Genomic DNA, 26,567 nt, shown 5'->3' with positions numbered 1-26,567 from the left:
AAAATTTTATAAAAAATTTATTTGCATACAAATTATATTTTTTTTAAGGAAATTTTGTCAAAGTTTAAATTCTATAAATTTCTTTTAATATTTTTTCTAAAGGAAATTTTCTCAAAATTTTATTTCTATGAAAAATTTTCTTAAAATTTTAGTTCTATAGAAATTCTCTTAAAATTTTATTTCTATAGAAAATGTTGTCAAAATTTTATATCTATACCAAATTTCTTTACAAAATTTTGTCAATATTTTATTTCGGTAGAAAATATTGTCAAAATTGTATTTCTATAGCAAATTTTTGCAACATTTTATTTCTATAGACAATTTTTGCAAAATGTTATTTCTATTGAAGATTTTCTCAAAATTTCTATAGAAAATTTTCTCAAAATTTTATTTCTAGAAAATTATGTCTACTATGTGTATAGAAAGTTTGGTCAAAATCTTATTTGTATAGAATTTTTATCAATATTTCGTATCTACAGAAAATTTGATCAACATTTTATTTTTTACAGAAAATTTTATAAAAATTTTATTTGCATACAAATTATTAAAGGAAATTTAGTCAAAATTTAACTTCTATAGATTTAAAAAAAAAATCTATAGAAATTAAATTTTTCTAAAAGAAAAAAAAATCTATAGAAATTAAATTTTTCTAAAAGAAATTATTTTATCATTTTGTTTCTATAGAAAATTTTCCCAAAATTTTACTTCTATAGAAAATTTTGCCAAAATTTTATTTCTATAGAAAATTTTATTTCTATAGAAACTTTTGTACAAATTTTATCTCTGTAGAAAATGTTGTCAAAATTTTATTTCTATAGAAAATTTTGTCAAAATTTTATTTTGTCAAAATTTTATTTCTATAGAAAATTTTGTCAAAATTTTATTTCTACAGAAAATTATTGCAAAACTTTATTTCTATAGAAATTTTCACAAAATTTTATTTCTATAGAAATTTTTTTTTAAATTTTATTTCTATAGAAAATTTTGTCAAAGTTTTATTTCTATACAAAACTTTGTTTTTGCAAAAAAAAATTGCAAAATTTTATTTCTATAGAAAATTTTGTCAAAATTAAATTTTTATAGAAGATATCGTAAAAATTTTATTTTTTTGTTCCTATAGAAAGTTTGGTCAAACTATAATTTTAGTAGAATATTTTATCAAAATTTCGTATCTATTGAAAATTTGGTAAAAATTTTATTTTTTACAGAAAATTTTATAAAAATTTTATTTCTATGCAAATTAATTTTTTTTCTAAGGGAAATTTTGTCAAAATTTATTTTCAATAGATATTTTTTTAATTTTTTTAAAAGGAAATCTTCTCAAACTTTTATTTCTAAGAAAATTTTGATAAAATTTTACTTTTATAGAAAATTTTGACAAAATTTTATTTCTTTAGAAAATTTTATTTCTATAGAAAATTTTGTCAAAATTAAATTTCTAGAAGAATTTGTAAAAATGTTATTTTTTTGGTTCCTATAGAAAGTTTGGTCAAAATATAATTTTAGTAGAATATTTTATCAAAATTTCGTATGTATAGAAAATTTTATAAAAATTTTATTTCTATGCAAATTTATTTTTTTTTCTGAGGGAAATTTTGTCAAAATTTAATTTCTATAGATTTTTTTTTTTAATTTTTTTAAAGGAAATCTTCTCAAAATTTTATTTCTATGAAAATTTGTCTTAAAATTTTATTTCTATAGAAAATTTTGACAAAATTTTACTTTTATAGAAAATTTTGCCAACATTTTATTTCTATAGAAAATTTTGACAAAATTTTATTTCCATAAAAAGTTTTGTCAACACTTTCACTTTTATAAAAGATTTGGTAAAAATTTTATTTTTTTACAGAATCTTTTACAAAAATTTTATTTTAATGCAAATTATTTTTTTCTAAAGATTTTTTTTTTTAATTTTTCTATTGATTTTTTTTTTTAATTTTTCTAAAAGAAATCTTCTCAAAATTTTATTTCTATGATTTTTTTTTAATTCCATAGAAAATTTTCCCACAATTTTATTTCTATAGAAATTTTTTTATTTCTGTAGAAAATTTTGCAAAATTTTATTTCTATAGAAAATTTTTGCACAATTTTATTTCTTTAGAAAATTTTGCCAAAATTTTATTTCTTTAGAAAATTTTGCCAAAATTTTATTTCTATAAAAATTTTTGTCAACACTTTTACTTTTATAAAAGATTTGGTCAAAATTATATTTTAATAAAAAAAATTGTCAGAATTTTATTTCTATAGACAATTTTGTCAAAATTTTATTTCTATAGACTATTTTGTCAAAATTTAATTTCTTTACAAAATTTTGTCAATATTTTATTTAGGTAGAAAATTTGTTCAAAATTTATTTCTATAGACAATTTTGTCAAAATTTCATTTCCTTACAAAATTTTGTCAATATTTTATTTAGGTAGACAATTTGGTCAAAATTTTATTTCTATAGAAAATTTTTTGCAAAATTTTATTTCTTTAGACAATTGTTGCAAAATTTTATTTCTATTGAAAATTTGGTCAAAATTTTATTTCTATAGACAATTTTTTTTTATTTCTAGAGGCTATTTCTGAAATTCCTCTTAGTTGAAGAGGAATATGTTGCAAAATCTAAAACTGTAAACTGTAAAAAATCTATTAATTTTGGTAGAATTCTGCTAACTGTGGCAACCATGACCACAATCCCAATAATGAAATTGGGGTTCATTTTATTTAAAATATTGGGCTTTATTTTCATAATAAAAAATAAAATAAAATAAAGTTACTCACAAAAAAAATAATAAAAATTTAGTGTTGTTGTTTTGCGTAAAATCATTGGGGTCCTACTTCATTTAGGTTTTGGGGCTCATATTCAAAGCGCCACTCGAATAAATTTGTCAACTGTTAGATAAGCGGTTTACAAATGATATCAACCTGAAATTGGTTCCAATACTATCAGCCACATTGTAATCACCTGTTTCAGAGATGCCACCTAAACAAAATAAAAACTTTCCACATTCCCTGGATATTCCGGTTTGAGTTCTCTATAGTAGAGAGCTCAAATAGACAATTCATCTCATGAAGGAGATAACCAACCAACCATCTTCGTTTCGTTATAAGGTATTGGGCTTTTTGTTTGTTTGTCTAGAATGAAATTCATTTAACTTTTGAGGAAAACCTACAAACGTTGCATTCGAACTATGTATTTAGTATTCATTTCATTTCACAGGGGCATTCATTACGTTTTTAACATCGGCCCAGTTAAGATTAACGTTGAGTTGAGTTAAAAAACGAAAAATTATATAAATGCATAAGAGGAGAAATTAAGAAAATCGACAAAACCATTTTTTGCATTTAAAATAAATTTTGCCTTATTTCAAGAAAATATTAAAAAAAAAATTTAAGAAATGTCGGAGTGTATAAAAATTTTGAATAATGCCAATGGTACAAATTTAAGCGTTCCACCATTGAAAGTGGCCATAATTGGCGGAGGATTAGTAAGTGAATAGTGTCGAGTGCTATAACTGTTTTCAGTTTTAAGTATCGAAATGGCATTTTAGTCATAAATTTAAGTGTGAAAGACGAAAATTTGTAATTGTGAAAAAATTATAAAAAGTGTTTAAATCAACGAAAATTCGGGGCATGTTCTAACCCCCATATGCAAAAAAGCTAAAGAAAACTTCAAGCCTACTTTTACCATATAAATTCATTCGATAAACTGTCAATAAATTGTTTTGCATATAAGAATAAGACTTTAAAGGAAACCTACGAAATTTTTTCTAATGATAAATATATTTAAAATATAATTTCAAACAAGCCACCTCTCTCCTCTCAAATGTGGAAAATTTTTGGGAAATGTTTGATATATTATTACATTAAAATTAATCCTTATAAGCAGTGTGACCAGATCTCAAAAAATGTTGCTTCTAAATCAGCATTGAAATAATGCTAAAATCAATATTAAATTGGCAAAAAATAATGCTAAACTTAAAAACTTTTTTATTAGGGAAATTAGCACTAAAAAAATCAAGATTTAATTCATACTCGTAGTTTAACTGAAATTAATTTAGCTCTCGAACTATATTCTATTTTTGAAGTTTGTTACCTTTGCTGATTTCCGTTTGGAAAATGTCGTGAGGCTCGTGAATCACGAGAATTGTCGTGAATCTTGCGTGAACGTGAGTCTTTAAAAGTAGTTCGTGCGTGAGCGTGCGTGATTACTGGTTTTCATTTCGTGAATGGGCGTGATGAGATTGGCTACAACACGTATCGTGCGCGAGCGTGTGTGAATAAACATTTTGCTTCGTGAATGTGCGTGAGTGGGAGTAAAATTTCAGTCACGCGCACACCTCTAATATAGACACCATATAAATCGATCCTCCGGGACCTCTTGGAGGAGCACAATTCATCCGATTCGGTTGAAATTTGTTTGTCGACTTGAAACTTGGTACAAGTAGTTGTTATTGATGTAGGTCGGATGGTATTGCAAATGGACCATATCGGTCCACTTTTACGTATAGCCCCCATATAAACGGACCCCCAAATTTGGCTTGCGATTGCTCTAAGAGAAGCAAATTTCATCCGATCCGGCTGAAATTTGGTACATGGTGTTAGTATATGGTCTCTAATAGCCATGCAAAAATTGGTCCATATCGGTCCACTTTTACGTATAGCCCCCATATCGTGAATGGGCGTGACCTCTTGGAGGAGCACAATTCATCCGATTCGGTTGAAATTTGTTTGTTTGAATTTGACAAAATTTTCTATAGAAATGAAATGTTAAAAAAATTTTCTATAGAAATGAAATTTTGACAAAATTTTCTATAGAAATGAAAAAAATTTTCTATAGAAATGTAATTTTGACAAAATTTTCTATAGAAATGAGAATGAAAATTTTGACAAAATTTTCTATAGAAATGAAATGTAGAAAAACATTTTTTTACAAATAAAATTTTGACAAATTTTGAGAAAAATGTCTACACAAATAAAATTTTGAGATAATTTTCTATAGAAATAAAATTTTGATAAAATTTTCTATGGAAATAAAATTTTGACAAATTTTTCTATAGAAATAAAATTTTCAGGAATGCTTCTATACAAATAAAATTTTGAAATAATTTTTTATAAAAAAAATTTTGCCAAAATTCTCTATAGAAATGAAATTTTGACAAAATGTTCTATAGAAATGAAATTTTAACAAAATTTTCTATAGAAATGAAATTTTGACAACATTTTCTATAGAAATAAAATTTTGACAAAATTTTCTATAGGGAAAAAATGCTGACAAAAATAGAAATAAAATTTTGACAAATTATTCGTTAGAAATAAAATTTTGACAAAATCTTCTATGGAAATAAAAATTTGACAAAATTTTCTATAGAAAAAAACTTTTTATAAAACTCTCTATAGGAATAAAATTTATAAAAAATTTTCTTCGCACAAAATAAAATTTTAGCAAAATTTTCTATAGAAATGAAAATGAAAATTTTGACAAAATTTTCTATAGAAATAAAAATAAAATTTTGACAAAATTTTATATAGAAATAAAATTTTGACAAAATTTTCTATAGAAATGATATGTTGAAAAAAATTTTCTATAGAAATTAAATTTAAAAAAAATCTATAAAAATAAAATTTTGACAAAATTTTCTATAGAAATAAAATTTTGGCAAATTTTTCTATAGAAATAAAATTTTGATAAAATTTTCAATAGAAATAAAATTTTGATAAAATTTTCAATAGAAATAAAATTTTGATAAAATTTTCAATAGAAGTAAAATTTTGACGAAATTTTATAGAGAAATAAAATTTTGAAAAAATTTTCTATAGAAATAAAATTTTGATAAAATTTTTATTAGAAATAAAATTTCGACAATTTTTTTTACACAAATAAAATTTTGACTAAATTTTCTATAGAAATAAAATTTTGTCAAAATTTTCTATAGAAATAAAACTTTGATCAAATTTTCTATGGAAATAAAATTTTGACAAATTTTTCTATAGAAATAAAATTTTCAGAAATGTTTCTATACAAATAAAAAAAAAATTGAAAAAATTTTCTATGGAAAAAAAAATCTCTATAGAAATTAAATTTTGACAAAATGTTCTATAGAAATGAAATTTTGACAAAATTTTCTATAGAAATGGAATTTTGACAACATTTTCTATAGAAATAAACTTTTGACAAAATTTTCTATATAAATAAAATTTTGACAAAATTTTCTATATAAAAAAAATCTGACAAAATTTTCTGTTGGGAAAAAATGCTGACAAAAATAGAAATAAAATTTTGACAAATTTTTCGTAAGAAATAAAATTTTTACAAAATTTTCTAAAGAAATAAAACTTTGACAAAATTTTCTATAGAAATAAAAATAAAATGTTGCCAAATTTTCTATAGACATAAACTTTTGATAAAACTTTCTATAGGAATAACATTTTAAAAAAATTTTCTATGCACAAAATAAAATTTTGGCAAAATTTTCTATAGAAATAAAAATTAAAATTTGTGACAAAATTTTCTATAGAAATAAAAATAAAATTTTGACAAATTTTGAGAAAAATTTCTACACAAATAAAATTTTGAGATAATTTTCTATAGAAATAAAATTTTGATAAAATTTTCTATGGAAATAAAATTTTGACAAATTTTTCTATAGAAATAAAATTTTCAGGAATGCTTCTATACAAATAAAATTTTGAAATAATTTTTTATAAAAAAAAAATTGCCAAAATTCTCTATAGAAATGAAATTTTGACAAAATGTTCTATAGAAATGAAATTTTAACAAAATTTTCTATAGAAATGAAATTTTGACAACATTTTCTATAGAAATAAAATTTTGACAAAATTTTCTATAGGGAAAAAATGCTGACAAAAATAGAAATAAAATTTTGACAAAATCTTCTATGGAAATAAAAATTTGACAAAATTTTCTATAGAAAAAAACTTTTGATAAAACTCTCTATAGGAATAAAATTTATAAAAAATTTTCTACGCACAAAATAAAATTTTAGCAAAATTTTCTATAGAAATGAAAATTTCGACAAAATTTTCTATAGAAATAAAAATAAAATTTTGACAAAATTTTATATAGAAATAAAATTTTGACAAAATTTTCTATAGAAATGATATGTTGAAAAAAATTTTCTATAGAAATTAAATTTAAAAAAAAAAATCTATAAAAATGAAATTTTGACAAAATTTTCTATAGAAATAAAATTTTGGCAAATTTTTCTATAGAAATAAAATTTTGATAAAATTTTCAATAGAAATAAAATTTTGATAAAATTTTCAATAGAAATAAAATTTTGATAAAATTTTCAATAGAAATAAAATTTTGATAAAATTTTCAATAGAAATAAAATTTTGACGAAATTTTATAGAGAAATAAAATTTTGAAAAAATTTTCTATAGAAATAAAATTTTGATAAAATTTTTATTAGAAATAAAATTTCGACAATTTTTTTTACACAAATAAAATTTTGACTAAATTTTCTATAGAAATAAAATTTTGTCAAAATTTTCTATAGAAATAAAACTTTGATAAAATTTTCTATGGAAATAAAATTTTGACAAATTTTTCTATAGAAATAAAATTTTCAGAAATGTTTCTATACAAATAAAAAAAAAATTGAAAAAATTTTCTATAGAAAAAAAAAATCTCTATAGAAATTAAATTTTGACAAAATGTTCTAAAGAAATGAAATTTTGACAAAATTTTCTATAGAAATGGAATTTTGACAACATTTTCTATAGAAATAAACTTTTGACAAAATTTTCTATATAAATAAAATTTTGACAAAATTTTCTATATAAAAAAATCTGACAAAATTTTCTGTTGGGAAAAAATGCTGACAAAAATAGAAATAAAATTTTGACAAATTTTTCGTAAGAAATAAAATTTTTACAAAATTTTCTAAAGAAATAAAACTTTGACAAAATTTTCTATAGAAATAAAAATAAAATTTTGCCAAATTTTCTATAGACATAAACTTTTGATAAAACTTTCTATAGGAATAACATTTTAAAAAAATTTTCTATGCACAAAATAAAATTTTGGCAAAATTTTCTATAGAAATAAAAATTAAAATTTGTGACAAAATTTTCTATAGAAATAAAAATAAAATTTTGACAAAATTTTATATAGAAATAAAATTTTGACAAAATTTTCTATAGAAATAAAATTTTGGCAAAATTTTCTATAGAAATAAAATTTTGACAAAATTTTCTAGAGAAATAAAATTTTGAAAAAATGTTCTATAGAAATAAAATTTTGACAAAATTTTCTAGAGAAATAAAATTTTGAAAAAATTTTCTATAGAAATAAAATTTTGATAAAATTTTTTATAGAAATAAAATTTCGAAAATTTTTTTTATACAAATAAAATTTTAACAAAATTTTCGATAGAAATAAAATGTTGACAAAATTTACTATACGAATAAGATTTTGACAAAATTTTCTATAGAAGTAGGAATTTGACAAAACTAATAAAAACGTTCGCTATTATTATAGTATTAAAATTGTAATATTAATATGTAAATTAATTGTTTTATTTATTTTTAAATTTATTAAAAAATAGAACATTTTGTCATTGGTGTTCCAACAAAAGTTATTGGTTCTCAAAATTATTTTTATGTCCACGACATGAATTGGTTGTTTGCATTTCTTGCATCATTGGCTCTATTAATGTGAGGGCATTATCTCACAAAATGGTCTTAAATTATATGTCTACGAATGGTTAATGGCCTCGAAATAAAATTGTTTTTCTCTTTTGTTTTATATAAAACAAAAATAAAAAAATGCCTATTTAAATTATCAGGATTTTTGTTTTCAAATGAATCAATGACTTCCGCATATTATATATTAAATATAATTATTATTAGTTGGGTTTTTTGTACCTTTATGAAGACATTAGGTTATATAAAATTCGATTTTGAAGTTTTATTAGCATTAACATATTTTTTTTGTTTCCAATATCTCCTAAAGGTGGGTTCATTGGCCGCTTTAAATTTTGCCCGAAATGGACATAATGTCCATCTCTACGAATATCGAGAAGATATACGAACAGCGGAACTGGTACAAGGTCGAAGTATAAATTTAGCCTTATCACAACGTGGAAGAAAAGCCCTGGCAGCAGTGGGTTTGGAAGAACAAGTCTTGGCCACAGCTATACCGATGAGAGGACGCATGTTGCATGATATTAAGGGGAATACATCGATTGTTTTATATGATCCATGTACCAATGAGTGTCTATATTCTGTTGGAAGGAAACATTTAAATGAGATTCTTTTAAATGGTAAGCAAAACATTGGAATAGATATATAGATTGTAAGGTTGACGAGCCACTGTGGGGCAATGGTTATTTGCACCACGGTGAAGATAGAATTTTTTTCACCTTCCACAATGGCCAAACTAAATACCACCAAATTTTAATTTTTTTCAGCTGGCGAAAAATTACCCAATATCCACTATCATTTTCAATATAAACTAAAGAAGGCCAATCTACGTGAGGGTTCCATGAGTTTCCAATGGTTAGTAATTATTAGAAATTTTTAAATTTTTTAAAAATTAATTTTTTTTTAATCAGCCCCTATGAAGAGAAAGATGCCGCAGCTCATGCAGATCTCATAGTGGGATGTGATGGAGCTTTCAGTGCTGTACGTCAACAAATGTGCAAAACATTGGGATTCAATTTCTCTCAGGAATATATTGAACATGGCTATTTGGAATTGTGTATACCAGCTAAGAATAATGAATTCCAAATGCCACCAAATTATCTGCATATATGGCCAAGAAATGAATTTATGATGATTGCCTTGCCGAATCAGGATAAATCGTTTACCGTAACCCTATCGATGCCTTTCAAAGTTTTTGAAGGTATACAGACGCCAGAAGATTTATTGGCATTTTTCCATAAATACTATGCGGATGCCTTGCCTCTAATTGGTGAAGAAATGTTGATCAAGGATTTCTTTAAATCCAAGCCACAGTTTTTGGTTTCCATTAAGGTAGGTCGATTTGTACAAATAAGGGAATTAGTCGAGGTGAAGAAGAAGGGTTGCCTTGTAAGCACGGTTGCTAAAATTCTACCAAAAATGGTTGATTTTTTACTGTTTAATAGATTTTGCAAAATGTTCCTCTTCAATTAAGAGGAACAATTTTCCATAGAAATAAAATTTTAACAAGATTTTCTATAGATATAAAATTTTGACAACATTTTTATAGAAATAAAATTTTTATAAAAATAAAATTTTGACAAAATTTTCTATAGAAATAAATTCTTGACAAAATTTTCTATAGAAATAAAATTTTGACAAAATTTTCTATAGAAATACAATTTTGACAACATTTTCTGTAGAAATAAAATTTTGACAAAATTCACTATAAAAATAAAATTTTTAAAAAATTTCCACAGAAATAAAAATTTCTATAGAAATAAAATTTTTTCTAAATTGTATATAGAAATAAAATTTTGACAAAATTTTCTATAGAAATAAAATTTTGACAAAATTTTTGACAAAATTTTCTATAGAAATAATTTTTTTCAAAATTTTCTATAGCTATAAAATTTTGACAAAATTTTTTATGGAAATACAATTTTGACAAGATTTTCTATAAAACAAATTGACAAAATTTACCATAAAATTAATTTTTTTTTATTCTTTTTCTATATAAGTAAAATTTTGGAAACATTTTCTATAGATATAAAATTTTAACAAAATTTTCTATAGAAATAAATTCTTGACAAAATTTTCTACATAAATAAAATTTTGACAAAATTTTCTACAGAAAAAAAAAATTGACAAATTTTCTATAGAAATAAAATTTTGACAAAGTTTTCTATAGATATAAAATGTTGACAACATTTTCTGAAGAAATAAAATTTTGACAAAATTTTGACAAAATTCACTATAAAAAAAAAAATTTTGAGAAGATTGTTTATAGAAATAAAATTTTGACAAAATTTTCTATAGAAATACAATTTTGACAAAATTTTCTATTGAAATAAAATTTTGACAAAATTTTCGATAGAAATACAATTTTTGACAAAATTTTCTATAGAAATACAATTTTGACAAGATTTTCTATAGAAAAAAAATTTTGACAAAATTTTCTATATAAATAAAATTTTGACAAAATTTTCTATATTAATAAAATTTTGACAAAATTTTTGACAAAATTTTCTATAGAAATAATTTTTTTCAAAATTTTCTATAGCTATAAAATTTTGACAAAATTTTTTATGGAAATACAATTTTGACAAGATTTTCTATAAAAAAAATTGACAAAATTTACCATAAAAATATTTTTTTTTATTCTTTTTCTATATAAGTAAAATTTTGGAAACATTTTCTATAGATATAAAATTTTAACAAAATTTTCTATAGAAATAAATTCTTGACAAAATTTTCTACATAAATAAAATTTTGACAAAATTTTCTAAAGAAAAAAAATTGACAAATTTTCTATAGAAATAAAATTTTGACAAAGTTTTCTATAGATATAAAATTTTGACAACATTTTCTGAAGAAATAAAATTTTGACAAAATTTTGACAAAATTCACTATAAAAAAAAATTTTGAGAAGATTGTTTATAGAAATAAAATTTTTAAAAAATTTCCACAGAAATAAAAATTTCTATAGAAATAAATTTTTTTCTGAATTTTATATAGAAATAAAATGTTGACAAAATTTTCTATAGAAATACAATTTTGACAAAATTTTCTATTGAAATAAAATTTTGACAAAATTTTCGATAGAAATACAATTTTTGACAAAATTTTCTATAGAAATACAATTTTGACAAGATTTTCTATAGAAAAAAAATTTTGACAAAATTTTCTATATAAATAAAATTTTGACAAAATTTTCTATATTAATAAAAAATTTTCTATATAAATAAAATTTTGACAAAATTTTCTATATTAATAAAATTTTGACAAAATTTTCTATATAAATAAAATTTTGACAAAATTTTCTGTAGAAATAAAATTTTGACAAAATTCACTATAAAAATAAAATTTTGAGAAAATTGTTTATAGAAATAAAATTTTGAAAAAATCCCATAGAAATAAAATTCTATAGAAAAAACAATTTGACAAAATTTTCTATAGAAATACAATTTTGACAGAATTTTCTATAAAAATAACATTTTGAAAAAAAACTATTGAACTAAGTTTTTGACAAAATTTTCTATTCAAATAATTTTTTTTCAAAATTTTCTATAGCTATAAAATTTTGACAAAATTTTCGATAGAAAAACAATTTTGACAAAATTTTCTATAGGAATACAATTGTGACAAGATTTTCTATAGAAAAAATTTTTGACAAAATTTTTCCATAGAAATAATTTTTTTTTTCAAAATTTTCTATATCAATAAAATTTTGGCAAAATTTTGTATAGAAATAAAATTTTGGAAACATTTTCTATAGATATAAAATTTTGGCAAAATTTTTATAGAAATACATTTTTTTATAGAAATATAATTTTGAACAAATTTTTTACAAAATTTTCTATAGAAATAAAATTTTGACAAAATTTTCCATAGAAATAATTTTTTTTTTCAAAATTTTCTATACAAATAAAATTTTGACAAAATTTTGTATAGAAGTTAAATTTTGACAAAATTTTCTATAGAAGTAAAATTTTGACAAAATTTTCTATAGAAATAAAATTTTGGAAAAATTTTCTATTGATATAAAATTTTGACAAAATTTTTATAGAAATAAAATTTTCTATAGAAATAAAATTTTGAACAAATATTTTACAAAATTTTCTATTGAAATAAAATTTTTACGGAATTTTCTATAGAAATAAATATTTTTATCTATTAAAATAAAATTTTGACAAAAATTTCTATGGAAATAATTCTTTTTTCAAAATTTTCTATAGCTATAAAATTTTGACAAAATTGTCTATAGAAATACAATTTTGACAAGATTTTCTATAGAAAAAATTTTGACAAAAGTTCCATAGAAATAATTTTTTCAAAATTTTCTATAGAAATAAAATTTTGACAAAATTTTTGACAAAATTTTCTATAGAAATAATTTTTTTCAAAATTTTCTATAGCTATAAAATTTTGACAAAATTTTTTATGGAAATACAATTTTGACAAGATTTTCTATAAAACAAATTGACAAAATTTACCATAAAATTAATTTTTTTTTATTCTTTTTCTATATAAGTAAAATTTTGGAAACATTTTCTATAGATATAAAATTTTAACAAAATTTTCTATAGAAATAAATTCTTGACAAAAATTTCTACATAAATAAAATTTTGACAAAATTTTCTAAAGAAAAAAAAATTGACAAATTTTCTATAGAAATAAAATTTTGACAAAGTTTTCTATAGATATAAAATGTTGACAACATTTTCTGAAGAAATAAAATTTTGACAAAATTTTGACAAAATTCACTATAAAAAAAAAATTTTGAGAAGATTGTTTATAGAAATAAAATTTTGACAAAATTTTCTATAGAAATACAATTTTGACAAAATTTTCTATTGAAATAAAATTTTGACAAAATTTTCGATAGAAATACAATTTTTGACAAAATTTTCTATAGAAATACAATTTTGACAAGATTTTCTATAGAAAAAAAATTTTGACAAAATTTTCTATATAAATAAAATTTTGACAAAATTTTCTATATTAATAAAATTTTGACAAAATTTTTGACAAAATTTTCTATAGAAATAATTTTTTTCAAAATTTTCTATAGCTATAAAATGTTGACAAAATTTTTTATGGAAATACAATTTTGACAAGATTTTCTATAAAAAAAATTGACAAAATTTACCATAAAAATATTTTTTTTTATTCTTTTTCTATATAAGTAAAATTTTGGAAACATTTTCTATAGATATAAAATTTTAACAAAATTTTCTATAGAAATAAATTCTTGACAAAATTTTCTACATAAATAAAATTTTGACAAAATTTTCTAAAGAAAAAAAATTGACAAATTTTCTATAGAAATAAAATTTTGACAAAGTTTTCTATAGATATAAAATTTTGACAACATTTTCTGAAGAAATAAAATTTTGACAAAATTTTGACAAAATTCACTATAAAAAAAAATTTTGAGAAGATTGTTTATAGAAATAAAATTTTTAAAAAATTTCCACAGAAATAAAAATTTCTATAGAAATAAATTTTTTTCTGAATTTTATATAGAAATAAAATGTTGACAAAATTTTCTATAGAAATACAATTTTGACAAAATTTTCTATTGAAATAAAATTTTGACAAAATTTTCGATAGAAATACAATTTTTGACAAAATTTTCTATAGAAATACAATTTTGACAAGATTTTCTATAGAAAAAAAATTTTGACAAAATTTTCTATATAAATAAAATTTTGACAAAATTTTCTATATTAATAAAAAATTTTCTATATAAATAAAATTTTGACAAAATTTTCTATATTAATAAAATTTTGACAAAATTTTCTATATAAATAAAATTTTGACAAAATTTTCTGTAGAAATAAAATTTTGACAAAATTCACTATAAAAATAAAATTTTGAGAAAATTGTTTATAGAAATAAAATTTTGAAAAAATCCCATAGAAATAAAATTCTATAGAAAAAACAATTTGACAAAATTTTCTATAGAAATACAATTTTGACAGAATTTTCTATAAAAATAACATTTTGAAAAAAAACTATTGAACTAAGTTTTTGACAAAATTTTCTATTCAAATAATTTTTTTTCAAAATTTTCTATAGCTATAAAATTTTGACAAAATTTTCGATAGAAAAACAATTTTGACAAAATTTTCTATAGGAATACAATTGTGACAAGATTTTCTATAGAAAAAATTTTTGACAAAATTTTTCCATAGAAATAATTTTTTTTTTCAAAATTTTCTATATCAATAAAATTTTGGCAAAATTTTGTATAGAAATAAAATTTTGGAAACATTTTCTATAGATATAAAATTTTGGCAAAATTTTTATAGAAATACATTTTTTTATAGAAATATAATTTTGAACAAATTTTTTACAAAATTTTCTATAGAAATAAAATTTTGACAAAATTTTCCATAGAAATAATTTTTTTTTTCAAAATTTTCTATACAAATAAAATTTTGACAAAATTTTGTATAGAAGTTAAATTTTGACAAAATTTTCTATAGAAGTAAAATTTTGACAAAATTTTCTATAGAAATAAAATTTTGGAAAAATTTTCTATAGATATAAAATTTTGACAAAATTTTTATAGAAATAAAATTTTCTATAGAAATAAAATTTTGAACAAATATTTTACAAAATTTTCTATTGAAATAAAATTTTTACGGAATTTTCTATAGAAATAGATATTTTTATCTATTAAAATAAAATTTTGACAAAAATTTCTATGGAAATAATTCTTTTTTCAAAATTTTCTATAGCTATAAAATTTTGACAAAATTGTCTATAGAAATACAATTTTGACAAGATTTTCTATAGAAAAAATTTTGACAAAAGTTTCCATAGAAATAATTTTTTCAAAATTTTCTATATAAATAAAATTTTGACAAAATTTTGTATAGAAATAAAATTTTGGAAACATTTTCTATGATATAAAATTTTGGCAAAATTTTTATAGAAATAAATTTTTTTATAGAAATATAATTTTGAACAATTTTTTTACAAAATTTTCTATAGAAATAAAATTTTGACAACATTTTCCATAGAAATAATTTTTGTTTTTTTCAAAATTTTCTATAGAAGTTAAATTTTGACAAAATTTTCTATAGAAGTAAAATTTTGACAAAATTTTCTATAGAAATAAAATTTTGGAAAAATTTTCTATAGATATAAAATTTTGACAAAATTTTTATAGAAATAAAATGTTCTATAGAAATAAAATTTTGAACAAATTTTTTACAAAATTTTCTATAGAAATAAAATTTTGACGGAATTTTCTAACGAAATAAAATTTTGACAAAAATTTTTCTATAGAAATAAAATTTTGCAAAATTTTTTATAGAAATAAAATTTTGAAAATTTTTCTATAGAAATAAAATTTTGACGAAATTTTCTATAGGAATAAAATTTTGACAAAATTTTCTATAGAAATGAAATTTTTTGAAAATTTTCTATAGAAATAAATTTTTTTTGAAAATTTTCTATAAAAAAAAAATGTTGACAAAATTTTCTACGCAAGATTTTTTTGTTTGTTAGTTTTTGTAGAACTATTTCTAAGTTTTGGTAGGTTAGTTGTGGCTCGATTGCCAACCATAATGCGACACTATGCGACAGTTGCAATTTAAATTGATTCTGTACTAAATTCCTAAGAACTGAATTTATGAAATAATTTCTCCCCACCAGCTGAATATCTGCCATAGTAAATTTTATCTTAATTTCTTCTATTTCCAGTGTAATCCCTTCCATTATGGGGATAAAGCTTTGCTCTTAGGTGATGCAGCCCATGCCATGGTCCCATATTATGGTCAAGGTATGAATGCTGGCATGGAAGATTGTTCAATTTTCTTTTCGATTCTCTCTCAACCGCAAATAACATTGGCCAAAGCTTTGGAAGAATTTACCCGGACAAGGGTTCAAGATGCCCATGCCATTTGTGATCTGGCCATGTACAATTACGTAGAGATGCGAGATCTTACCAAACGTTTCTCATTTAAATGTAGGAAATTTTTGGATACTAACCTATTTCGAATTATGCCAAGTGTATGGGTACCTTTGTACAATAGTGTTTCATTTACTAGTATGCCCTATAGTAAATGTATAGCCAATCGAAAATGGCAGGATGAGGTGAGATTTACGTTGCAGTTTTAAAAAATTTAATATTGACCATTTTTTTTTTCCAGGTTCTGAAGATATTTTTGTATACAATATTATCCTTTACAGCGATATTAGGCGGAGCCATTTTTTATGTTAATTCTAAGTGAGCAGATTATATATTCATAAGTAAATATGTAGTATTATTGTATTTTTTGCTCTAAAGATTTTTTTGATCTAGGGAAGAGCAGTTTTTAAATAAATCATATACACATTGGGAAATTTAACTTTGATTGGATTTTATTCTTGGGTAAATTTTTATAAATTATTAAAATAAATTATTATACACCTACTAAATTTAAAAAAAATCTTATTTTTAAGTTTTTAATTTTTTCTATTTTCATTTCTATTTATTTTTCTATAGGGAATTTTATTTGTATAGAAATTTTATTTCTATAGAGAATTTTGTCAAAATTTAATTTCCATAGAAAAATTGGTTAACATTTTATTCCTATAGAAAATTTTGTCAAACTTTTATTCCTATATGAATTTTGTCAAAATTTTATTTCTATAGAAAATTTTGTCAAAATTTCATTTCTATAGAAAATTTTGTCAAAATTTCATTTCTATAAACAATTTTGGCAAAATTTCATTTATGTAGAAAATTTTGCCAACATTTTATTTCTATAGAAAATTTTGTCAAAATTTTATGTCTATAAAAAAATTTTGTCCAAATTTTATTTCGATCGAAAATTTTGTCAAAATTTTATTTCTGTAGAAAATTTTGCCAATATTTTATTTCTGTAGAAAATTTTGTCAAAATTTTAATACTATGGAAAATTTTATCAAAATTTGATTTCTGTAAAAAATTTTGTAAAAATTTTAAATTTATAGAATTTTTTTTTTTCAAAAATTTTCTTGTATAGAAAATTTTGTTAAAATTTTATTTCTGTAGGAAATTTTGCCAAAATTTCATTTCTATTGAAAATTTTTTCATAAATTTTCTTCTATAGATTTTTTTTTTAAATTTCTTCTATAGAAAATTTTGTTAAAATTTTATTTCTATAGAAAATTTTGTTCGTATATGTTCGTGGGTCCCATTCTGCCAGGAATATCCTACTGACAGATATGACACCTCAGGTATAAGATCATGGATCTTTGCGTCATCCGCCATACGCGACAGATATAAAAAAATCGAATTTTAATATTGTCCGGCATGCCCCGGCATCCGGTATATGATGCGGATCCGCTGTATTTCGAGTATTCGATGATCGTGTTTTTCCATTCCAATAAAAATGTGATTGCTATAGAAAATTTTGTAAAAATTTTATTTTTATACAAAATTTTGTCAAAGTTTTATTTCGATAGAAAATTTTGCCAAAATATTATTTATAGAAAATTTTGTCAAAATTTTATGTATATAGAAAATTTTGTCAAGATTTTGATTCTATAGAAAATTTTGTCAAAATTTCATTTTTATAGAAAATTTTGTCAAAACTTTATTTCTATAGGAAATTTTTTTAAAATTTTATTTCTATGGAAAATTTTGTCAAAATTTTATAGTAGACATTACGGTTCGCGATCGAACCGTAATGTCTACTATTGCCCTCTGGCAAATCTGTTAAAATGTTGACGTTTTGTGGGCACTCCAGGCATGCCGTTATGGCACGCACTTCTGCCTGCAGTGGCCTGGTAATCGGAATATGATATCGGTGTCTGGATCCTCCACATATTCGCTTTTTATTTCCCTCTCATACACATGTTCTTGAGCCCCATACTCCCAGGACCATCCTACAGACGTCAGAATGTCAGGTATACGGTCATGGATTTTTGCAGCATCCGCCACCATCTCCCCTAACATATTATATTTTGATGAGTTGTTATGTTTTGTATTTCCGATCATGGCTTAAAAAGGAGGTTCCTCGCTTCATTTCTACCCCACAATGGTCACTAAAATCTCCGGACCTCAAGCCGTTGAACTTTTGCACCAGCGGCATTTTGGAGAGTAAGGTTGGAACTGAAAAATACCAATGTGTTGCCGTGAATGGGTCGAAATACCGCTGTGCCTATTTCGTGCAACGTGGATGGCTTTGACGGCCTTTAAAGGCCATACACATTTTCTTCTATAGTTTTTTATTTTTTTAATTTTACTTGTATAGAAAATTTTATTAAAATTTTATTTCTATAGACAATTTTGTCAAAATTTTATTTCTATAGACAATTTTGTTATTTATTTATTTATTTATTAGTAATCCTAGCACTACAAGAAATACTTCTTATAATTGAAAGCGCTAGTTATGTATTTGTGATAAAAATGTTTGGTGGTTACTTTACAGATTTTATAGTTTACAAGAAATGTGGTAATAAATTTATGAATACAATTTTTTTTTAAATTTTATTTCGTCGGGTTACTACAAATATATAGAATATCTTGTGGATTTGATAATAGATACTGTGCCAGGCAAGCATATATACCAACACATGGAAATGGGAAGACTTAACACATTGGGGGCTATACCAAAGCATCGACCGATCCACATAGTATTTGCTACACCTGTTTACGGACCTAAAATACCTCTATATTGAATTTCGGATAAATCGGATGAAAGTTGTGGCATTTAGAAATCCAAGAATTCAAATCGGTCTATATAGAGGGTATATCAAAATATGGATCGATATACCCCATATTCAGCATACTTATGTATGGACTCAAAATAGCTCTAGAATCACACCATATTCGCCACACCTATTTATGAACCGAAAATACCTCAAAATATTGAATTTCAGTCAAACTGGTAAAAATTGTGTTGTCTAGAAGCCTAAGAAGTCAAATCGGAAGATCGGTCTATATGGGCACTTATGTGTAGACCCAAAATACCTCTAGAGTTTGAATTTCAAGCAAATCGGATAAATCAGTTCGACAGCTTCATTTCGATAGTTCGACTGTAGTGTGATTACAACAGACAGAAAGACGGACATGATTATATCGTCTTTATCCCTGATCAGGAATATATATATATAATTTATGTAGTCGGAAATCGATATTACGATATGTTACAAATTGAATGACAAACTTATTATACCACCATAACCATTCTATGGTTGAGGGTATGAAAATCATTGGATCAATTAATAATAATAATTCGTGATTGAAGTAGTATCAATTAAAAATTTAATTAAATCAATTAATTTGGGGTTTGTAACTAAAATAATTTTTTTCTCTGTGTCAAAGGCATTTTTTCTATAATTAAAAAAAAGAATGATGACCGATAAACACACACATTTTTTGAATGTTTTAATATTTCAATCTTAAGATTAGTCTCAAATCTGCTGCATGCATATTTGACATCAAAAAAGGCTATTGCTCTAAATGTTGTTATTCAAAGTTCATTTGACAAAATATATGCATGTTTTCGCACTCTTATTTTATATGATATTATTTTATATTTTCTAAAGAATTAGATTTATTTTCCTTTGGTTGGTTGAATGTCAAATACCATTACGTTGGCCTTGATATTGACCTTGAGTATGTGTGGAGACAAATCTTGAATTCATATCGTCCAATCTTTATCTTTTGTATGCAGAAAAAACATATTTTGAATAATTAAAAATATAGAATTTTAGATATGAACATAAAAAAGAAGTTTTTTTACGCGAACTTATCTAAGCGAATCCATAAGTTTCGAAATTCTCTTATCGTTTTGAATGAAATTTCTATCACGCACACACCTATAATATGTTGCATTCGTTCTCGCGATATGTTCACGAACAAAGTGGTCTATCTCGTTTTTGACCATTTTTATGTCCATTTTTGGACGCGATGCAACCACGGTTGCCACAGTTGGTAGAATTCTACCAAACAAGGTAGATTTATTACTGTTTGGTAGAATTCTTGATGCTTTGGTTGATTTTGCAAAAATTATCTATAAAAATAAAATTTCGAAAAAATTTTCTATAGAAATAAAATTTTTATAAAGTTTTCTATAGAAATAAAATTTTGAAAAAATTTTCTATAGAAATAAAATTTTGAGAAAATTTTTTTATAGAAATAAAATTTTGAGAACATTTTTTTATAGAAATAAAATTTTAGAAAATTTTTCTATATAAATAAAATTTTGACAAAATTTTCCATTGAAATAAAATTTTGACAAAATTTTCTATAGAAACAAAATTTGTGGAAAATTTTTCTATAGAAATGAAATTTTGAAAAAAATTTTCTATACAAATAAAATATGACATGCAATATTGAAAATAATAATTTCAGTTAAAGGTCGGTACTATGTTTGGTTTTCGAAAGGAAGACTTTGACAAAGTTTTCTATAGAAATAAAATTTCGACAAAATTTTATAAAGAAATAATATTTCGAAAAAAATTTCTATAGAAAAAAATTTCGACAAAATTTTCTATAAAATAAAATTTTGAGAAAATTATTTGCAAAAATTTTCTATAGAAATAAAATTTTAACGAAATTTTCTATAGGAATAAAATTTTGACAAAATAGGAATATCATTTTGACAAAATGTTCTATAGGACTATCATTTTGACGAAATTTTCTATAGGAATAAAATTTTGACAAAAATTTCTATAGAAATACAATTTTGACAAATTGTATTTCTATAGAAATCAAATATGATTTATTTATAGAAATAAAAATTTGACAAAATTTTCTATAGAAATAAAATTTTGACAAAATTTTCTGTAGAAATAAAATTTTGACAAAATTTTCTATAGAAATAAAATTTTGACAAAATTTTCTATAGAAATAAAAATTTGACAAAATTTTCTATAGAAATAAAGTTTTGATAAAATTTTCTATAGGAATAAAATTTTGACAAAAATTTCTATAGAAATAAAATTTTAACGAAATTTCTATAGAAATAAAAATTTGACAAAATTTTCTATAGATATAAAATTTTGAAAAAATTTTCTATAGAAATAAAATTTTGACAAAATTTTCTATACAAATAAAATTTTGACAAAAATTTCTATAGGAATAAAATTTTGCAAAAATTTTCTATAGGAATAAAATTTTGACAAAATAGGAATTTAATTTTGACAAAATGTTCCATAGGACTATCATTTTGACAAAATTTTCTAAAGGAATAAAATTTTGACAAAAATTTCTATAGAAATACAATTTTGACAAAATTTTCTATAGAAATAATATTTTGGCAAAATTTTCTATAGGAATAAAATTTTGACAAAAATTTCTATAGAAATAAAATTTTAACGAAATTTCTATAGGAATAAAAATTTGACAAAATTTTCTATAGATATAAAATTTTGAAAAAATTTTCTATAGAAATAAAATGTTGACAAAATTTTCTATATAAATAAAATTTTGACAAAAATTTCTATAGGAATAAAATTTTGCAAAAATTTTCTATAGAAATAAAATTTTAACGAAATTTTCTATAGGAATAAAATTTTGAACAAACAGGAATTTAATTTTGACAAAATATTCTATAGAAATAAAATTTTGACAAAATTTTCTATAGGAATAAAATTTTGACAAAATTTTCTGTAGAAATAAAATTTTGACAAAATTTTCTATAGAAATAAAATTTTGACAAAATTTTCTATAGAAATAAAAATTTGACAAAATTTTCTATAGAAATAAAGTTTTGATAAAATTTTCTATAGGAATAAAATTTTGGCAAAAATTTCTATAGAAATAAAATTTTAACAAAATTTTCTATAGGAATAAAATTTTGACAAAAATTTCTATAGAAATAAAATTTAGACAAAATTTTTTCTATAGGAATAAAATTTTGCAAAAATTTTCTATAGAAATAAAATTTTAACGAAATTTTCTATAGGAATAAAATTTTGACAAGATAGGAATTTAATTTTGACAAAATGTTCTATAGGACTATCATTTTGACAAAATTTTCTATAGGATTAAAATTTTGACAAAAATTTCTATAGAAATACAATTTTGACAAAATTTTCTATAGGAGTAAAATTTAAACAAAACTTTCTATACACCTAGTTTTGACAAAAATTTTCTATAGAAATAAAAATTTGACAAAATTTTCTATAGAAATAAAATTTTGACAAAATTTTCTGTAGAAATAAAATTTTACCAAATTTTCTATAGAAATAAAATTTTGACAAAATTTTCTATAGAAATAAAAATTTGACAAAATTTTCTATACAAATAAAGTTTTGATAAAATTTTCTATAGGAATAAAATTTTGACAAAAATTTCTATAGAAATAAAATTTTAACGAAATTTCTATAGGAATAAAAATTTGACAAAATTTTCTATAGATATAAAATTTTGAAAAAATTTTCTATAGAAATAAAATGTTGACAAAATTTTCTATATAAATAAAATTTTGACAAAAATTTCTATAGGAATAAAATTTTGCAAAAATTTTCTATAGAAATAAAATTTTAACGAAATTTTCTATAGGAATAAAATTTTGACAAAACAGGAATTTAATTTTGACAAAATATTCTATAGAAATAAAATTTTGACAAAATTTTCTATAGGAATAAAATTTTGACAAAATTTTCTGTAGAAATAAAATTTTGACAAAATTTTCTATAGAAATAAAATTTTGACAAAATTTTCTATAGAAATAAAAATTTGACAAAATTTTCTATAGAAATAAAGTTTTGATAAAATTTTCTATAGGAATAAAATTTTGGCAAAAATTTCTATAGAAATAAAATTTTAACGAAATTTCTATAGGAATAAAAATTTGACAAAATTTTCTATAGATATAAAATTTTGAAAAAATTTTCTATAGAAATAAAATGTTGACAAAATTTTCTATAGGAATAAAATTTTGCAAAAATTTTCTATAGAAATAAAATGTTGACAAAATTTTCTATATAAATAAAATTTTGACAAAAATTTCTATAGGAATAAAATTTTGACAAAACAGGAATTTAATTTTGACAAAATATTCTATAGAAATAAAATTTTGACAAAATTTTCTATAGGAATAAAATTTTGACAAAATTTTCTGTAGAAATAAAATTTTGACAAAATTTTCTATAGAAATAAAATTTTGACAAAATTTTCTATAGAAATAATATTTTGGCAAAATTTTCTATAGGAATAAAATTTTGACAAAAATTTCTATAGAAATAAAATTTTAACGAAATTTCTATAGGAATAAAAATTTGACAAAATTTTCTATAGATATAAAATTTTGAAAAAATTTTCTATAGAAATAAAATGTTGACAAAATTTTCTATATAAATAAAATTTTGACAAAAATTTCTATAGGAATAAAATTTTGCAAAAATTTTCTATAGAAATAAAATTTTAACGAAATTTTCTATAGGAATAAAATTTTGACAAAACAGGAATTTAATTTTGACAAAATATTCTATAGAAATAAAATTTTGACAAAATTTTCTAAAGGAATAAAATTTTGACAAAATTTTCTGTAGAAATAAAATTTTGACAAAATTTTCTATAGAAATAAAATTTTGACAAAATTTTCTATAGAAATAAAAATTTGACAAAATTTTCTATAGAAATAAAGTTTTGATAAAATTTTCTATAGGAATAAAATTTTGGCAAAAATTTCTATAGAAATAAAATTTTAACAAAATTTTCTATAGGAATAAAATTTTGACAAAAATTTCTATAGAAATAAAATTTAGACAAAATTTTCTATAGGAATAAAATTTTGCAAAAATTTTCTATAGAAATAAAATTTTAACGAAATTTTCTATAGGAATAAAATTTTGACAAAATAGGAATTTAATTTTGACAAAATGTTCTATAGGACTATCATTTTGACAAAATTTTCTATAGGATTAAAATTTTGACAAAAATTTCTATAGAAATACAATTTTGACAAAATTTTCTATAGGAGTAAAATTTAAACAAAACTTTCTATACACCTAGTTTTGACAAAAATTTTCTATAGAAATAAAATTTTGACAAAATTTTCTGTAGAAATAAAATTTTACCAAATTTTCTATAGAAATAAAATTTTGACAAAATTTTCTATAGAAATAAAAATTTGACAAAATTTTCTATACAAATAAAGTTTTGATAAAATTTTCTATAGGAATAAAATTTTGACAAAAATTTCTATAGAAATAAAATTTTAACGAAATTTCTATAGGAATAAAAATTTGACAAAATTTTCTATAGATATAACATTTTGAAAAAATTTTCTATAGAAATAGAATGTTGACAAAATTTTCTATATAAATAGGTTTTGACAAAAAATTCTATAGAAATACAATTTTGACAAAATTTTCTATAGGAATAAAATTTTCTATGGAAATAGAATATTCTATAGAGATAAAGTTTTGTCAAAATTTTTTATAAAATGAAATAAAATTTTAGAAAAATGTTCTATAGAAATAAAATTTTAGGGAAAATTTTCTATAGGAATAAAATTTTGACAAAATTTTCTATAGAAATAAAATTTTGACAAAATTTTCTATAGAAATAAAATGTTAACAAAATTTTCCATAGAAATGAAATTTTGACAAAATAAAATTTCGAGAAAATTTAAAAAAATGTTAAGAAATTTTCTAAAATTTTCAAAGTAAGTTTGGTAGTTTTTGGTAAAATTTTCTATAGGAATAAAATTTTGACAAAATTTTCTGTAGAATTAAAATTTTGACAAAATTTTCTATAGGAATAAAATTTTGACAAAATTTTCTATAGAAATAAAATTTTGACAAAATTTTCTATAGAAATAAAATTTTGACAAAATTTTCTGTAGAAATAAAATTTTGACAAAAATTTCTATAGAAATAAAATTTTGACAAATTTTTTTATAGTAAAAAAATTTGACAAAATTTTCTATACAAATAAAATTTCGAGAAAATTTAAAAAAATCTTAAGAAATTTTCTAAAATTTTCAAAATAAGATTATTTGTTTTGTATTTTTTGGTAAAATTTTCTCGAAATTTTTGGTAGATTATTTTTGGCTCGAGTGGCAACCGTGGAGGCAACACAGTCAGTATCACGGTAATGAACTATAGTACGACAAACAAAAGGTTCACATTCACTTATAAATGAATTACATCACGAAAAAGTTTACTTTTAAGAATTAATTTTCATAGTATAGGCTGTAGGTCGATTTAAAAAACATTAGATTAATGTTTTTCCTTTTATAAAAAGGTCAACGATAATCAACGAGAAAAAGTTTATTTTCAATAGATCAAAATGCTTTTGTAGACTTGTAAACAATAAAATGAGCTGTCACCTGAAATAAACCAATCAGCTGTCAGATGAGCGGTTTAGAAATGAAAGCAACCTGATATTGGTTGCAATACATATCAGCCACCTGTATATATCATCTCAGTGCTTTACATAGTAAAGTACTAAAAGAAAACAGATACTACCAGCTTTACAATATCATGCAATATTGAATTAAATTGAAAAGAATAATATCATTTAAATGCCGGTACTATGTTTGGTTTTCGAGTGGAAGATCATTTTATGAAAATAACCGCGAAGCTTTTGACGGTATGAAAATGGGCCCAAGGAGAATGAGCCCCAAAATCCCAACTAAACTTTAACTAATGCATGAAAATCGACCCCTAAATAAAATTAGGGCTCATTTTTTCTTTTGATTTAAAAGACCGTGTGAAAATGGACATTGACTGATGGTGAAATACGAAATCGCGTTAGCCCTCTTTGGACACTGTCCATAGGAGAAAGTCAAGCCAAATACTGTGCGATACAACAAACGTGTGTATAGTTCCCACCATTGTCAAAACTCAGAATGTGAAAATAGGTCCCACTTTTGATTTCAAGTGGGACCTATTTTCACATTCTGAGTTCCCTAAAAAAATTTGGGGCTTATTTTCATTGGGTTTATTGAGGTTTATTTTCATACTGCAAACGCGCCCAAAAATAAAAT

The 26,567-nt window shown here is 21.3% G+C and overlaps 2 protein-coding genes across 4 annotated transcripts in view; one reads left to right on the top strand and one right to left on the bottom strand.

Moving 5' to 3' along the window:
• LOC142239019 (uncharacterized) overlaps positions 1-26,567 on the bottom strand; it is a 57,204-nt gene that overhangs the window by 15,238 nt on the left and 15,399 nt on the right. The window lies entirely within an intron of this gene.
• On the top strand, positions 3,207-17,000 carry cn (Kynurenine 3-monooxygenase cn). Its single transcript, XM_075312419.1, has 6 exons — positions 3,207-3,473; positions 8,966-9,275; positions 9,423-9,510; positions 9,567-9,987; positions 16,354-16,746; positions 16,803-17,000. The coding sequence occupies exons 1-6, from the start codon at positions 3,384-3,386 to the stop codon at positions 16,881-16,883; spliced, it is 1,383 nt and encodes a 460-aa protein (XP_075168534.1). The 5' UTR covers positions 3,207-3,383; the 3' UTR covers positions 16,884-17,000.

This window comes from Haematobia irritans, chromosome 5, assembly GCF_050003625.1.
Source record: "Haematobia irritans isolate KBUSLIRL chromosome 5, ASM5000362v1, whole genome shotgun sequence".
Classification (NCBI taxonomy): domain Eukaryota; kingdom Metazoa; phylum Arthropoda; class Insecta; order Diptera; family Muscidae; genus Haematobia; species Haematobia irritans.
This window is presented reverse-complemented; position numbering and strand designations above follow the sequence as displayed.

What these genes read in the sequence shown, in the direction of transcription:
- cn (XM_075312419.1), top strand. Translation starts at nt 3,384, where the DNA reads ATGTCGGAGTGTATAAAAATTTTGAATAATGCCAATGGTACAAATTTA. An exon ending in CCATAATTGGCGGAGGATTA is followed by an intron (nt 3,474 to 8,965) that starts GTAAGTGAATAG and finishes TATCTCCTAAAG; the next exon opens with GTGGGTTCATTGGCCGCTTT. An exon ending in AAATGAGATTCTTTTAAATG is followed by an intron (nt 9,276 to 9,422) that starts GTAAGCAAAACA and finishes AATTTTTTTCAG; the next exon opens with CTGGCGAAAAATTACCCAAT.